This window comes from Typopeltis vanoorti, chromosome 20 (assembly GCF_054136105.1).
Source record: "Typopeltis vanoorti isolate ZY-2024b chromosome 20, IOZ_Tvanoo_1.0, whole genome shotgun sequence".
NCBI classification, from domain to species: Eukaryota; Metazoa; Arthropoda; class Arachnida; order Uropygi; family Thelyphonidae; genus Typopeltis; species Typopeltis vanoorti.
In genome coordinates, this window is record NC_143568.1 from 29,034,604 (window position 1) to 29,049,664 (window position 15,061).

The 15,061-nt window shown below is 35.3% G+C and overlaps 2 protein-coding genes across 2 annotated transcripts; both read right to left on the reverse strand.

Moving 5' to 3' along the window:
- Positions 1-1,678: 1,678 nt before the first annotated feature.
- On the reverse strand, positions 1,679-9,262 carry LOC150095310 (astacin-like metalloprotease toxin 2). Its single transcript, XM_090410305.1, has 9 exons — positions 9,187-9,262; positions 8,308-8,348; positions 7,774-7,849; positions 6,530-6,647; positions 6,255-6,430; positions 5,860-6,090; positions 4,386-4,505; positions 2,147-2,400; positions 1,679-2,044 (listed from the first exon to the last, which is right to left on the reverse strand). The coding sequence occupies exons 1-9, from the start codon at positions 9,260-9,262 to the stop codon at positions 1,961-1,963; spliced, it is 1,176 nt and encodes a 391-aa protein (XP_090266431.1). The 3' UTR covers positions 1,679-1,960.
- A 4,073-nt stretch (positions 9,263-13,335) lies between these two features.
- On the reverse strand, positions 13,336-14,792 carry LOC150095311 (uncharacterized). The gene is made up of 4 exons (XM_090410592.1): positions 14,696-14,792; positions 14,005-14,136; positions 13,583-13,836; positions 13,336-13,485 (listed from the first exon to the last, which is right to left on the reverse strand). The coding sequence occupies exons 1-4, from the start codon at positions 14,778-14,780 to the stop codon at positions 13,402-13,404; spliced, it is 555 nt and encodes a 184-aa protein (XP_090266718.1). The 5' UTR covers positions 14,781-14,792; the 3' UTR covers positions 13,336-13,401.
- Between the last annotated feature and the right edge of the window lie 269 nt (positions 14,793-15,061).

Consider the following 15,061-nt stretch of genomic DNA (forward strand, 5'->3'; position numbering starts at 1 on the left):
CAATTGCTTTCATCTCTCTCTCTCTCTCTCTCTCTCACACACACACACACACTGATATTGTTTAGCAAAAGTAAAGGGAATGTTAAAGAATTGTAAGCAGTTCTTGTTATTAATCGCCATTTTCTCTTTCATGTTTTAGTTATTTAGGTTTACTCATGTTTACCTGCCATTCAAATAATAAAAGCATTCCTCTTTATAAGATAAATACCTACAGGAGTAAGTTTCGATCAATCTGATCATATATAGCAAATGTATCTCACGGTCCGAATTCATGTGTGAAGAGATATTTCGTTTAAAAAAAAAGCTGGAAACTGGAGTACTCTTTTTCACACAACCTACCTTTCAACCATCTTCAGAATTCAGATCGCCTGAGAATGGTTGAATAAACCTCTTTACCTGTTGAATACTATAACTAGTCTTCCTCTCTCCCTGGTTGTTGTTGCCTGAATATTTCATTATGGATCTGTAATTAAGTGATTTTTGTTTGTTTGTGTAATTCCTATACGTCGACTTGGTACTTTTGTGATACTTCTGATGTTTATATGGTACTTTTAAAGAACAGCAGCCTTCTTTAACCTGACAACAACCCATCCCGCATGAAATATCTTAATATTGTACCATGATTTTCTTTCTGTTTACGCAACAACAGGACACAATTTAGTCATTAAGGTAAAGACGTCTCTATTCCAGAGAAAAGCATAGAAAAAGGAGCTCATTGGACATTGAAAATGGATTTTGACCAGCTGTTTCTCTCATTTCATTGAAACAATCGGTGGAAGGACATACAAAAAAGGAATAAGGAGCGATACGATATTCAAAGTTCATTAATACGTTTTATACCCTTGAGAAAACACTGCTGAAGCTTTCTTATTTGATGGCAATGCAGGTTATTGTGTAGGAGGCTTTGTACAGTTTGGTCATCATCATCAAGTCTTTCAGTACCTACTGGCACATAAGGCTGCAATGCTGGTTTTCCATCTGCTCCTGTCCCTCGCAGTTGCTCTTGCTTCTGCCCAACTCGCCTATCTTGCCTCCTTCATTTTAGATTCCCTCATTCTTCTCCAAGTTAATTTTAGACAACCTCTGGAGTGTCTTCCTTCTGGAGCCCAACTCAGTGCTATTTGGGGAATTCTGTTTATCCCCGTGCGAAGAACATGTCCAGTTCATTTCCATCTTCTTAGGCGAATCTCTTCATTTATTGACTTAGAGGAAGTTTTCTTTAGAAAAACCTTCTCTAAGTCAATCGTATCTCTCCTTATTCCTTTTGTACAGTTTGGTAAAACCCGCTAATTGTCATTTGCGATGCTTTGCAAATCTGCCTTTGAAGAAATCGGAAAAAAAGGATTTTTGGCATTGCGGAAGATGGAAAAATACCTTCTCGAGTAAATATAAAAGGATTAATAGTCCAAAAAAATTAGCTGAATAAGCAAATATTACTAATTAATAATTCGTTAATATGTTATGTGTGCTAAATTCTGAATTTAATTTATGTATGTAAAGTGCGACTTTCCACATGTTTATCCCCATGGCAATTCAACACAAGCCCTGCAATAATAAATAACCGAAGTGTGTCAAATAATGATGGACTGAATACAAATGACACATTGACTATAAAGGATACATTCACTGTGTATATGTAAATGTAATTTATTTTATAAAGAATACTGACCACAAACCTTCTTGAATATCAAAACTGTTTAATTTACACCCATTATATTACTTTTATAAGCTTCGATAATGTAAAAACAATAAATCTTTTTTTTTTCAGTTTAAAAGTTTTATTTTTTTTTCAATGCGGTGAGCACCTTGTAGAAAAATGCAGCAAAAATGCAAAGCTTTTATCATAAGAAAAGAATTAATAATTGAAGAAATTAAAATTAAATAAAAAACTAGAAAGATCGGGTCCCTCAAAAAGAGAGGTTCTTCAGCAATTTGCTTCGCTGATTGGACCTGGGATAATTCAACACGCAGAAGGTTTCAGTACGAAATCATCAATGGCAATTATACCTGACTCGTGTATGTTACTGGATGCAAGAAACAAGAACTAAAAAGGAAAAAAAATAAAGAAATGGTTTTAACTTTCAAATAATTAAAAAAAGATAATATTGTCTTTTTCTACTCATTCGTGTGAATAAAAAATACTTACACCTACAACATTGTCTTTAATATCGAGTTTGATGGAAATATTTTGCCATCTAGAAAATCTCTTCACATATGAGCCGATTAACTGATGAGAATTAAAATCCTTCTGAAAAACGGACAACAGGTTAACTCCATTTCCCTGCATGAACAGTCTGAACATCAGACATCCTTCTCTTGGCCATTGGTTGTTGTACATTGGACTTTCCATTATTGCATCTTCACCATAACTATATTCTGTTTGCACGTACATGAATCTGCCTGAAATGTAAATAAAAACTGCAGAATAAACCAAGTGTTATAACGTACCGAAGTAATGAATGTTAAGTATACGTTTATTGATTTTATTCAGAATACTTCACGAGGAAGGCTTTTCCAGAAGATGGAGGAAGAGGAGAAGCAGGTTCGGTGTGTTTGCAGTCGCACAGTAAAGAAATGCTGAGCTCCAGCTGCTCTTGTATTAAGTGGTGCGACAGAAATGGAGAAACGTTGGTTTCCATGGCAACGGAACAATAACCATCGAAATACTTGTAGAATGCACACAGCGCTGAACTTAATCTTAACAGCGTCGATGATTTTAGGGAATTTTTAGGTGCACCACCCCTAACATGTGAGCCGTATTCTAAGCATGAGCGGATTTAGGATATGTATACAGTTAAGAATTGGTTGAGTGTAAAATAGCATCTTAAACAAAAGAGAATTAGATTCCTAGTGTTTTTGGATGCTGAGGTGGCTGTTGATGTGATGTGTTTACGGAAGGAAACATTAATCCAAACAGGGAGATCTTGTGATGGAGATTACTAGGTATAGGCGAGCTGAGATCCCTTTTTCTAGAGAAAAGGCAAGACTGTGTTTTGGTGGCATTGAACCTAAGAAGGTTGTCCTCGCTCCATTGAAGATTAGTATACAGATCAATGTTTAAGGCGCTATTTGTAGAGGATATTGTAGCCTGGGGATGTCGGAACACTACAAATGTTCGAATGAGTGAGATGAATGGAAAATACTTTCGTCTGCACCGCAAAGCTGTGGATAGGATTAGTGGCTATTGCGAGTAAATCATTTATGTACAAGAGAAAGAGTGCAGGTGATAGAACAGAACAGACCTTGAGGCACTCCACCATTGGTAGTGAAGCGCGAAGGGAGAGCGCCATCTACCATAACTTGCAGAGAACGACAGGAAAGAGGGTGGTACCCAATTACTGAGGGTGGCAGGGAGACTAAAGGATGTCAGTTTGTTTAGCAAGCCTCGATATCAGACACGGATGAAAGCGCTGGAAATGTTAAGACCGATAACACAAGTTTCTCCGAACCTTTCTATGGCAGGTGATCCGTAGTGGTTGATATGAGTAAAGAGGTCAGCTGTGGATCTTGAATGGCAGAATCCGTACTGCTGATTAATTGGTTGGTCTCTAAGTGGTGGAGAATTTGGCTATTGATGACTTTCTCCATTATTTTGGAAAGGACAGAGGTGATGGAAATTTGTCGATAGTATGAGAGTAGGCGTTTATCTACTTTTTTTCGACTGGGTATAAGATTGTTTCCACGTATTGGGATAAGTACCAGTATGTATAAGAGATAGTAGACACGATTCAGGATAGGTAACTCTGAAGCACAGTGTTTGAGAACAATTGAAGTGATGCCATGAGGACCAAAAGACTTTTATATGTCCAAAGTATTTAGTTCTTTGAAAGGGAAAACTTGTACAAGGTTGTGGTCTGAGTTACCGAGAGGAGAGGCGATATTTGAGTGTATTTGGCAGGAGAACTGGCCAGCATTTGAGTAGGTAGATGCACGATCTGCGTTAGGTCATTATTTATATCAAAGACTTCTGCTTCTCCTCCAGCTTGGTCGGTGGTGTTGGAAAAAGGGAAGCCAGTTGGAATTATGGTCATCTAGGAAGAGAACCGTGGCGAAAGAAAGAATGTGTAATTTGGGCATTGGAAGTGGACAGTAGCAGCTGCAATCTGGGTTTCTGTGAGGAATAAGATTTCAGGTCGAAGACTGCAAGTGATGATCAGCGTCATTATTGTTTGTGATAATGTCGGGGATGTTTGTCAAGTGGATGTGAAAATGAAACTTTGTTGAGGAGATTCTGGCTTGGTTTGTATATTGTGAATGGTCGCGGTGCGTCTTTTTTGTTGGGATTAATTCTGTGATCCGTAATTAAGATTCATGAAAACATATTTTATGAACTTTATGGTTTAACTTAATTGATGACTCAAAAAAAAATATATATAAAGGACTACCTGATCTTCCTCCAAGGATTCCTTCTCCATAATTCCAGCCGAATAGTGTAAATCCGCATGTGGTTTCTTCAAAGTCACATTTGATTTCAGGCACATAAGCTGAATCTGAAAGAGAATTGCCTAAAATAAAAGAAAATACTATTAAATAAACACATTTGAAGTTATCCTGTAATTAAGTGCAGATTAAAGAGGTAAGCGTAATTTGGCCACGTCGACTGAAACTTCACAACTGAAATCACCATTAGGAGAGATGTATTGTGTATTAACATTACCAAATCTCCTGAACTATTTGCATCACGGGTTCCATGCTGTCTGAATCTACCACTAATCTGTGTATGTGAGTGTGTGTGTGTGTGCGCACACAGTCACACGCAAAATTCTCCTTTGGCTCTGATCATACTTTTCTCCGTACCACGCATGTTCTACACCGATTCGTGCCACTGCGAATCGACTATTTTGAACACTTTTCCCTAAAGATGACTCTCCAAATATATCCTTTTTTGATGGATTGGCATGTACTTTACCAGAGGTTCAAGGTCATTCCAAAGGTGTACCATGGGATGGGTATTTTGGATTTTGTGCAGACCAATTTTTTTTTCTACACCATTTTCCATACATAATTTCGAAACAACATCTGCAATAAGCCACGGGGTATCGTCTTATTGATAGAGACATCCTAACAGTCTTCCTTAAAATTGTCACAATGTAGAAAGCATTTCCTACATCCATGAAGTTTGCGCTGTTAGTTACCGACGTTTTAGCTTTCATGCAGCTATTATTCAATAAAAACCGAGTGTAATCTGAACTCCTGGGGGATCGTTATTAATCCGAACAAGAATTTATTTATTTGTCAGTATCTGTGTGAATTTAAGGGTGGATATTCCTACGTTATTATATATTATTAATAAGTGGTATCCAAGGATCCTAAAGAATGATAGACATCCATACAATATCTATCATTCTTTCCCTTGAATGATTCGCTGACATAGCATTCACGACTGCTTCTAGCAATTAACTAGTTTCCTCGTCGACCTCTCTCTCTCTCTCTCTCTCTCTCTCTCTAATAAAAAAAATGGTTTCACGCCCTTGCTAACCTCTCTACAAAGGTAATCCCTTGTTCTCCTCCTCCCCTTCTTATTATGCATCGAACACTTTCATCGATATTAATCCTATAAAACATTTTTAGTAAATGTTTCAAAGTAAAAAGCACTACACGCTCGTGTATAAAAGCCTTTTCACCTGTATATCAAACTAGCTAAGTTAGCTTCCATTGAAGTCCTACAATAGATTCTTTTCAGAGCGTACATAAGCTCACAGGATACGTAAGTTTTTAAAAAATATTTTAAGATCGTAATTATATTACATTTCTTGTTTAAGTTGCTTAGTGATTTTTTGATCTTAGTCATTAAATTGTTACAGGAAGAATAATTCTAAAGTTTAACTTGAGAAATGTGAAATTTAATGAGAACCTTACCATTGCACTGGTACAGCTTGTTGACCTTCCGTACGTCTAATACGGTTACAGGCGTTGTTCTTTCCCGAAATGGCAACAGCGGAGTTCCATCTTTGGCTTCCATCGTGTGAGATTTGCCATCTTTTGAGAATGCGGCGTTATGGCAATGCATGATGGAATGGAGGTCGTATGGGATATCTAAAAGGTCATTATCCCAGGGAGATGGTACTTTGCGGAACTGATATCTTTGATCTTTTCATGTACACAAAGAAAAACAATCATTTAGATATCATCAAACACAAGCAGTTCAAAAGGTAAACCGAATGTTAATATCCAAAATGAAAGTTATATTTTTAAAATTAAGTTAAAAATTTTAAATTTTATTAGCACACATTTGTAAGTTTCAAAGGTCCTACCTGGAGCAATATTCTCCCAGAAAATGTTGATGTAATTGTCTCTGTCAGGTCGGTTCTGCTCATTCGAGAATCCCAGAGTGTGCCCCAACTGATGCGCTACAGTTTGTTTGTAGTAGCATCCCTCACTGAGGGAGATTATCTGTTCGCCTCCTTGCATCCCAATAGCGGAACCGCACCTAGAGGTAGTAAGGAACGCAAGATGATGAATGGGTCATTGTAAATCCGAATGATCTTAATAATTTTAATGATAATTAGAATTTAGAATTCATTGTCACCCTTTATCAGGCTTTAATATCACGTAATTCTTGTCGTCATCCTTCTTGGGCCTAAATCGTACGCATGTATTATCGTGGAAGTATTTCATGGCTTCCAGTATAATACCTCGATGCTGTTCTAAAACATTGAAAAAAAAAAAACAGTTTAAGAAACAGAAATATGGACGTGAGACTTGTTTAATATATTTTAGTATTAGAAATGAAAAATAAATTAAAATAAAATAAATAAACAGTCCCTCAGACTATTTATTTATTTTATAAATAAACAACCCCTAGAATAAGTGTTTTAAATATTTAAATGCCTGCAGATATGTGAGTTCATGGGAGGAGGGCGGAAATGTAATGTTTGTCTCCCCATTCGATGGCAAACAATACTCAGGAGTACAACTAGATTAAAGGTTCGTTTTACAACTCATATCAACCAGTTTCTGCTCAAGAGCAAGTAAGACAATAGGACAGTGCCGGCTACAATGATCCCGTTGATCATTGTAGCCTGCAAATACGGAACTTAAACGTGAGAAATTCTTTAAACCATCATCTTCTGGATCTACGAATCCAGTCTTCACCATCAACACTTTAGTATTTCTGAATTGCATGTATGATGACGTCATCATAACAAGAAATACGGAACAAGATAATATTTTATTCTTTTTCACTAACTCAGTTGGTTTCGATGAAACCATTAGTTGTAAATACTGAGTTTGAATCCCATTTAGGTAGCGAAGAATCTTTATCAGGGATTTACATACCGGTCCCATGTGGCCGTGGAAAGATTTTTCCTCCAGGAAATGGGAAATTTTCATTCTCCACCAGGCACACCAGCAGGAGAGCACATCCAGTTTGCACGCATGCAAAAGATTAACCATCTTCTGTTAAAATTATGGATACGAAAGCTAATCCACAAATACTTATTCGTATTTGGGAGTTAAATTTCAAAGGACTTATCTTCCATATTGCTGTCTCAAAATCGCTCCACTACGACCAAAAGGAAACACTTTTTTTCATGTAGAAAAAATAACCTCCTCCTCCTTCAAAAGAGTATTTTTGTTAGTGTATAGCTTCTCTCTATTATCAACTAAATATCCAATTTAGGAAGCATTTTTCGTTACCTTGATTATTAGGATAACACACACACACACACACACACACACAACGGGTTTCATAGTGACGAAAGCTGTTGTGATTTTTGAGCTCCTCACCTATCATAAGAAGCTACAAGTCAATAATTCGTGGTGTGTACATACCTATAGAGGAATCAATGACGTACGGTACTTCCCCATTCGGCCAATATTTTCCACTCTTTACGAAGGCGTTTCTTTGCTATATAGATATAAAAAGACAATTATCATTTAACGAATCCGAGTTGACAGGACAAACACAAAATACCAAGGACACAGGAAACAAACCGAGGAATCTAAATATATTATATAAGCCTAGAGAAGATGTTCAGGTATCTAGTATTAAATATTAAATTACTTTGTTGACTTAGTAACATGAAAAAGTTAGTCACCTATTAAGAAAAAAGATGTGCTGGGTGGGTGGTAGGGGTGAATTCATCTTGAGGACAGAGGGGTAGGAAATAACTGAGATACTTCGCGCTTAAGACACCATTTCAGCAAAATTTATGGATTTGGCACAATATGCTACTTTATAAAACATGGGGAATGTAAAGAGTTTACTGTGGTTTCTGCTATTGATTACTAAGTTCCACTTAAAATAAAAACCAAAAATTTATTAAGGGAAATTCATCATACTTAAAATAAAGGTTATTTACTTACTGGTCGAACATGGATACTTCGGAAGTGTTCGTGGGATGCATCTGTAATAGGAAGTTTTTTCGTTATTCAACAAATTTTTGGAAATACTGAAAACAAAGTTACGACTGAAAAATAGAAAGAAGAAATATATTCATATTTTATTTGTATATGAGAGTTTTTCCTCTATTGTAAAGAGCAAAAATTATTTTTTTTTTGTGATTTTAAAGCTATAAATTCCGAATAAAGAAATGACACCTAGCGGTGGTTTCGCTTTACATAAAATTCAAGCCTCTTCGAAACGATATCTGGCCAATGCTCTTATTTGACAACAAGATATGAAGTTAAATAATTCTATATCATTTTGGCTGTGGGGTGCTTGAATATCCACTATCCTCTCGTGCTTGTGAATTGTGAATAATTAAAAGATTTTTGAAAGGGAGTTGAAGACTTAAGATAATGCAGATAATAATGATGCCAAGTCAATTCGCACATTATATGTTGAGATGATCAGCGGTAAAGTGTTCTAGTATCACCGCTGTATTGAGAAAAGCGATATCACGAAGCGTATTGCATCATATTAACAGAGGTTTTATGTACTTAAGGAAAATAAAATAAATTAAAAAACCCACCGTTATCTAAACAACATACTCTCTGGGTCCATGTATAAAAAGAGGCATATTAATGCTTTGAGAGAGACAAAAATAAATTATTTAGAAAATAAGAGAAATTTGAATACGCATCTATGCTGTGGAGAGGTGGCGTCGTACACATATTAAAAACTGGTTGGGAAATGTATTAAACTTTTGTATCTGTGATCATTGCAATTTTTTTCTCTTAAAGAATATCGATAAAATTATTTCGAATAAAAAAAAATATTTATAAAGAAAAAGAAATACTTACCGTCTTCTGGTGTTGAGGTTTTCCCTCCAGTTACTAAAGAAACTATTGCAAGAATTAAAACTAATGACTTCATCATTTTCAGACATTGAAAATGCAACGTTCGTAGACTACCGCTATTTATAGGTGTTCGTAGTGATAAAGTGGATTAAGTCAAATGCGTTCCGGATTAGATAACGAGTATCTCCAGGAAATGTGTTTGTTCCTTAGTTATAAAAAAGTCTAGGATTTCTTGTCTTGTAAGTTATGTACGACTGCGCTGTCAAAGAACTCATCTGGTCAAAGTCCTGCGTCTAATTTACTTCCGTACGAAAATATTCTCATTTTTAAGTCTTTCCTTGCCTCGTAATAAAGAGTATGAAAATATAATTCCAAAGATAATTTCTAAAACAGGCGTGAACTTGTTTTGGATTCTTTAGTTTATACAGAGCACTTTCATATGAGTATTTGTTTCGATAAGTTCATACGAATAGGCGAAACAACTTTTACTGTCCTTGATCAGAAAGCTGGACTGGAACTTCACTGAAGATACAGTCAATTTTACAGACGTTTCTGGTCGGTATTATCTTGGCAAAATAGATTGTTAACAATCTAATTAAAACTTTATCTCCGCACCACATCATGACATGCATTTTAACTCACGAACGATGGATTTTTTAATGTCAAAATCTAATCAAACCCTTCAACTTTATCTGAAGTTTCGGACAGAGTATCTTTAACTAAACACACACACACACACACACATACATACACACGAATATTATAAATAATATTAATATTATTAATAAATAAATTAAATATTAAATTAAAAATAAAATTATTAAATAAATATTAATAGTATAAAATAATTGGGGGTTCCAAAACTATTGATGAAGTTTTAAAATAGAGTACGTTGAAAAGCATTTTATTATTACAGTATAAATCTCACTTTCCATTCAGATAATGTTTAGTATTCGCGAATGTCCCAAAAGATTTCCCTTGTGGCACATTCTTCTTAAATCAAATTAGAGAACTAACTAGAGAATCTGTCATTATATGTTCAAAGCGATATTCGCTAGTTGCGAGATTTTTTGTTCCTCTTAAACCGTATTCTCATTATTGACTATTAACATGAAATATTGACATTTTATAAAATAGAAAATTTCCAGAGTCTACGTAGCTCAGTTAGTTTCGAAGGAGGCCATTAGTTGGAAAGACCTGGCTTCGAAAACCGTCTATGATAGGAAGAATCTTCATAAGGGTTTTTCAATCAGAGGTGAGTTACACAGTTTCATACGGAGGTGGGGATTTTTCTCGTAGAAACTCTGGTTTATCGTCCTACAAAACAGGCAACACATATCTAGACAAAAACATACTCTTCGGGCAAGGAAGGCTTAAATCAACTATTTTTCCCCCATCCAACATTGTAAAATAATACTGAGATTACATGTGAAATTAACTACTTTAAAGATAATCACCAATGCTTAAAGAGCTTTCTCATACACGACCTGTTTTATGACTTTTGTAGACGTATTTTATGATTAATTTTCCGCTGATCGAATCATACATTTTTTCACTTTCCTATAAGCCTATAAACTCATACGCACTGCACTGTTGATCAGCATTCATCCCTTGAAGCTGCACACTAACCGAATCAACTTCACAGTTTCTTTCATTCCATCTACTTATCAACTTAAAACTGCTCGCGCTGTTTTCTCTGAAAACTACAACCTACAGCTGCTCAAGTAACATCCCAATTCTCCTAAATCGCTTATGAATACAGTTCCATCCCATTCATGTGACGTCTCCTCAGGAGGTTCACTACCATGATGTGGCTGATGGTTACCTACGGGCTTAACAACATGTGGTGAGGACCCTTCTCTTCCTGATAATGTTACGTATTCATGGCTGTAAATCTGTGTTTTCACGGGGCCTGTTCTGTAAATCTGTGTGTTTGCCTGTTCTGTGAAACGAAAAACCCAAGTTTCCGCCGGGTGAAAAAAACCTCTACCCGTATGAGATCGGCTAACTCACCTTTAGTCGAAAGAGACCAGGTTCTTTACGTTACGGACGGGAATCATGTGCAATCAAGAATGTGATCTCTCACTCTCGAAATTAAGTACAATCGTTTGAGGCCACTTTGCACGTCTTGTAATCAGAATGGCATGTAAATAAGTCATTTGAAATATACGTTTAAACAAAATTTCAGATAAAATTTGTTGTAGGTTTTCTTTGGTTATATTTTTTTATATATTCGTTCTTTAATTTTATATGTACATATTTCCCTATAGTACAAGTATATCATTAAAAAGGAAGATATACTCTTACATTTTCCAAAGAATGTATTTATACTTTAAATAGCGTAAATCACCGTAGAAAAGCAATGAACTGCAGGCTTCCGGTTTTGAGGAACAACAAATTTTGTTTGGTTATTAATGATTTGAATGTGCTGTTCCTCAGAATTAGAAGTCTGTAATCCATTGTTGTAAACAACTATAATAAACATTATTATTATTATTATTATTATTATTATTTTGAAATGTCACAGTCGGAGTATACAAGTAAAACACACTGTACCTCAAGGTGCCATATTATCACCCACTCTATTCAACATATACATTAATGATGTTCATAACATATCCATAAGAAGTCAAATATTTCAATACGCAGATGACACTGCACTACTAGCAATCCACACTGACATTAACACAGCTCTCTGCAAAGCACAACAAGACCTGAACGAAATCACAACATACTTCCACCAAAACGCAATTCTAATCAACGGCACCAAAACACAGATGTTGATAATACACAACCCCAAAATCATGCGCCTCCCACCACTACCGATATACTGTCACACATACCGCTGCATTAACAACAAAAATACCTGCAAATGTCCGGAAATCAAACCTTCAACATATGCAAAATACCTTGGTCTCTATATAGATTGCCACTTTAAATGGACAAAACATATAGAATACCTACACACCAACCTCTGATCATCGCAGCAAAACTCTCCCAAGTTAAAGACATTATTCCACCCAACATAAAAAACTCCTATCTGCGAAGCCCTACTCAGATACTGAATAACAGTCTATGCAAATACATCAAACAGCCACCTGACAAAATTAGAAACACTACACAGGAAAATCGTATCAACAGTGATCTGGACACCTTACACGCAACAACCAATATCCGAAAAGCACATGGCAATACACAGAATTCTGAGCATTAAAAACCTGAAACACTACATGACATTAACAAGGAATTGCTTCAACATCATCTATCGAAACAACAGAGACACATATCGTATAACACGACCTACAACAACTCTCTACATCCCCACACCCTTCAACAACTCATACGGTTCTTTTGTGAGATCACATCAGATACCGACGCAATTCAATAACCTACCAAGAAAGTTAAAACACGTGGATAACTACAGAACATTAAAAAACGAACTCTGGAAAATATACCAACAAAGTCAAGAAACCATTAACACTAATATACACATCACAAATCACTAGCATCGAATGCCTACATCCCATACATAAACAGTAGCAACAACACAAATAGTGAAGGCTAAATCCCACCCTCTTCATAAAAGCTAACCCGAGCTTCGAAGTAGGTGGGATTAACTTGCCTCACTCATCTACAAGTAATCCTTATAAGCAAATGCAGAAATTTTTATGTATAATCATTCTTTCTCAAACTTAAAAAATAATAATAATAAAATAAAATAAAATAAAAAATAAAAAAACAAAATAATTATACAAAAAATTCTGTATAATTTTCATTGTTAATATTAGAAGAACATGTGTTGTAAATACATAATATAAAGGCAAAAAAGTATTATTAAAAAAAATTAATTGAAATCCGATGTAGGTATTGCAGCACTTAGTGCTGAACTCTGTAAAATTATAAGTTGCAATGCCACTCAAGATGTTTATTGTATGTGTAAATATTTTAGCAATCAATAAAAAAAGTTGTTAAACATAATTATTATTATTTTCAGAAATGGTGTTAATGAGAAATAAAGCTTTTAGTGAGAATAATCACTTTTTGTTAGATGGAGTTTTAAATGTAAGTAAAGATTTTCATCTACTGTGAAATATTGGATAACCTCCTATTCAGTACACCTAAAAGTGAAGTGATAGAAAACTGGTCATAAAATAACTATCTCAAACAGGTATAACTTTATTAATTAATCTTTATTTCAGATACAAAAAGAAGAACTGATCAGCACGGTGAACCTTGAAACCGGAAGTTATCAATGGCCACTAAACCTTTTCCTTCTGATGCACTTCTTGCTACGAAAACAAACTGCAAGACAAAAAATAAGAATAAGACAAAAATAATAATTTATATCTTTATGGTGAATAAAATTCATATCTCAGCGTTTAATGTTATAAATACTAACCATGACCTTATTGTCTGTAAGGTCAAGATCTACTGTGGTTTCCTCCCACCTATTTGTTTCTTCTGTATGATGTAGAATGTGCTTATATTCTTTGAAATCTGATTGGTAGATATCTAATGTTTTAATTCCGTTTCCGCTAAAATATACATCGAACTTCAAACATGCATCCCTAGGATGGTAGATTTCATACAGCGGAGTTTGTACGGCTGAGTTCTCACCATAAGTGGTCTGTGAATTTACGTACAGAAAGCTACCTAAATAAATAATTAAAAATAAAATAATAAATACAAAGAAATTGGTGACATATATATTGGTTTAATTATGCTATATTGGAAAATAATAATTTATTCTATAAACAACAGCGAATAATTGAGTAAAGGGACTTCCTTGAGGAACTGTCATTGACATTAAGACTACATTACCTGTTCTTCCTCCCAAGGTCCCTTCTCCAACTTCCCAGTCTCGTTTGAAATTGATGGCACGTTCAATACCGCACCTTGAGGATTCGAAGTCACAGAAAATATCAATGTCCGTAGAATCCACATAGGAAGTACCTACGAACAAACAAACAGAAATATACGTATTTTGTTAAACCTAATTTCAACTATCATACAGAATACTAGTCCGGGTAAGAAGTTCTAATCAGAGCATTATTTAAACTTTCTGAGGTCTATTTGCAATGCTTAATTAACACGAAGGCTTTCGATAGCATCGTTCTCACAAAGTTTCGGTTAGCAAAGGTGCAGCCAAAGAGATCGACGTTTTGAAGTTCTGTTGTAATCACTCAATAGAATAACTTTTGCTGGGGCTTTCTTCAGCAAATTCCCGTGTTAATCAACTTTTAGCTCAGACATGTACGAGCGTTTCTTCGGGAATTCTAGTTTTTATCCGAGCATTTCAGAAAACTCGGCGGTTAGATCTTACACTATTTGAGAAACAGGGTAAACGAGAATTAAGGTTTACGATTAAGACATATGGTGGGCGTACGTAAGCCCTCTCCTCTCTCTCTCTCTCTCTCTCTCTCTCTCTCTCTCTCTCTCTCTCTCTTCTTTGCGTTCTATAATTAAACTGTGGCTGATCTTACATAATTCATTAAGAAGCTCATGAACTTACCTTCTTTGCCTTGATGCAAACGACTGCTTCCAGTTGCAATCAACACTCCCAAGATTAAGCACAAATTCCAGATTTTGTGAGCCATTTCTTGATGTATTCGAGACTGTTCGTTTCAATCTTTTTCGCTTATATACATCGTAGAGATTCCGATATGACGTAGTCTAAAACGCTGTAGATGGAAAATAACGCCATCTGGGAAGTTCCCAATTTTTATCTATGTAGACCACATGTTATGACTCATTGGTGATATTTTCTTTTTCCTGTTTCAAAATTCATTTTTCCGATACATAATTGGAACTATCTAGTTAATTACTTTGTTATCTTAGTTATATTAAGAATACTGAATCTTATTACCTTTTTTATATA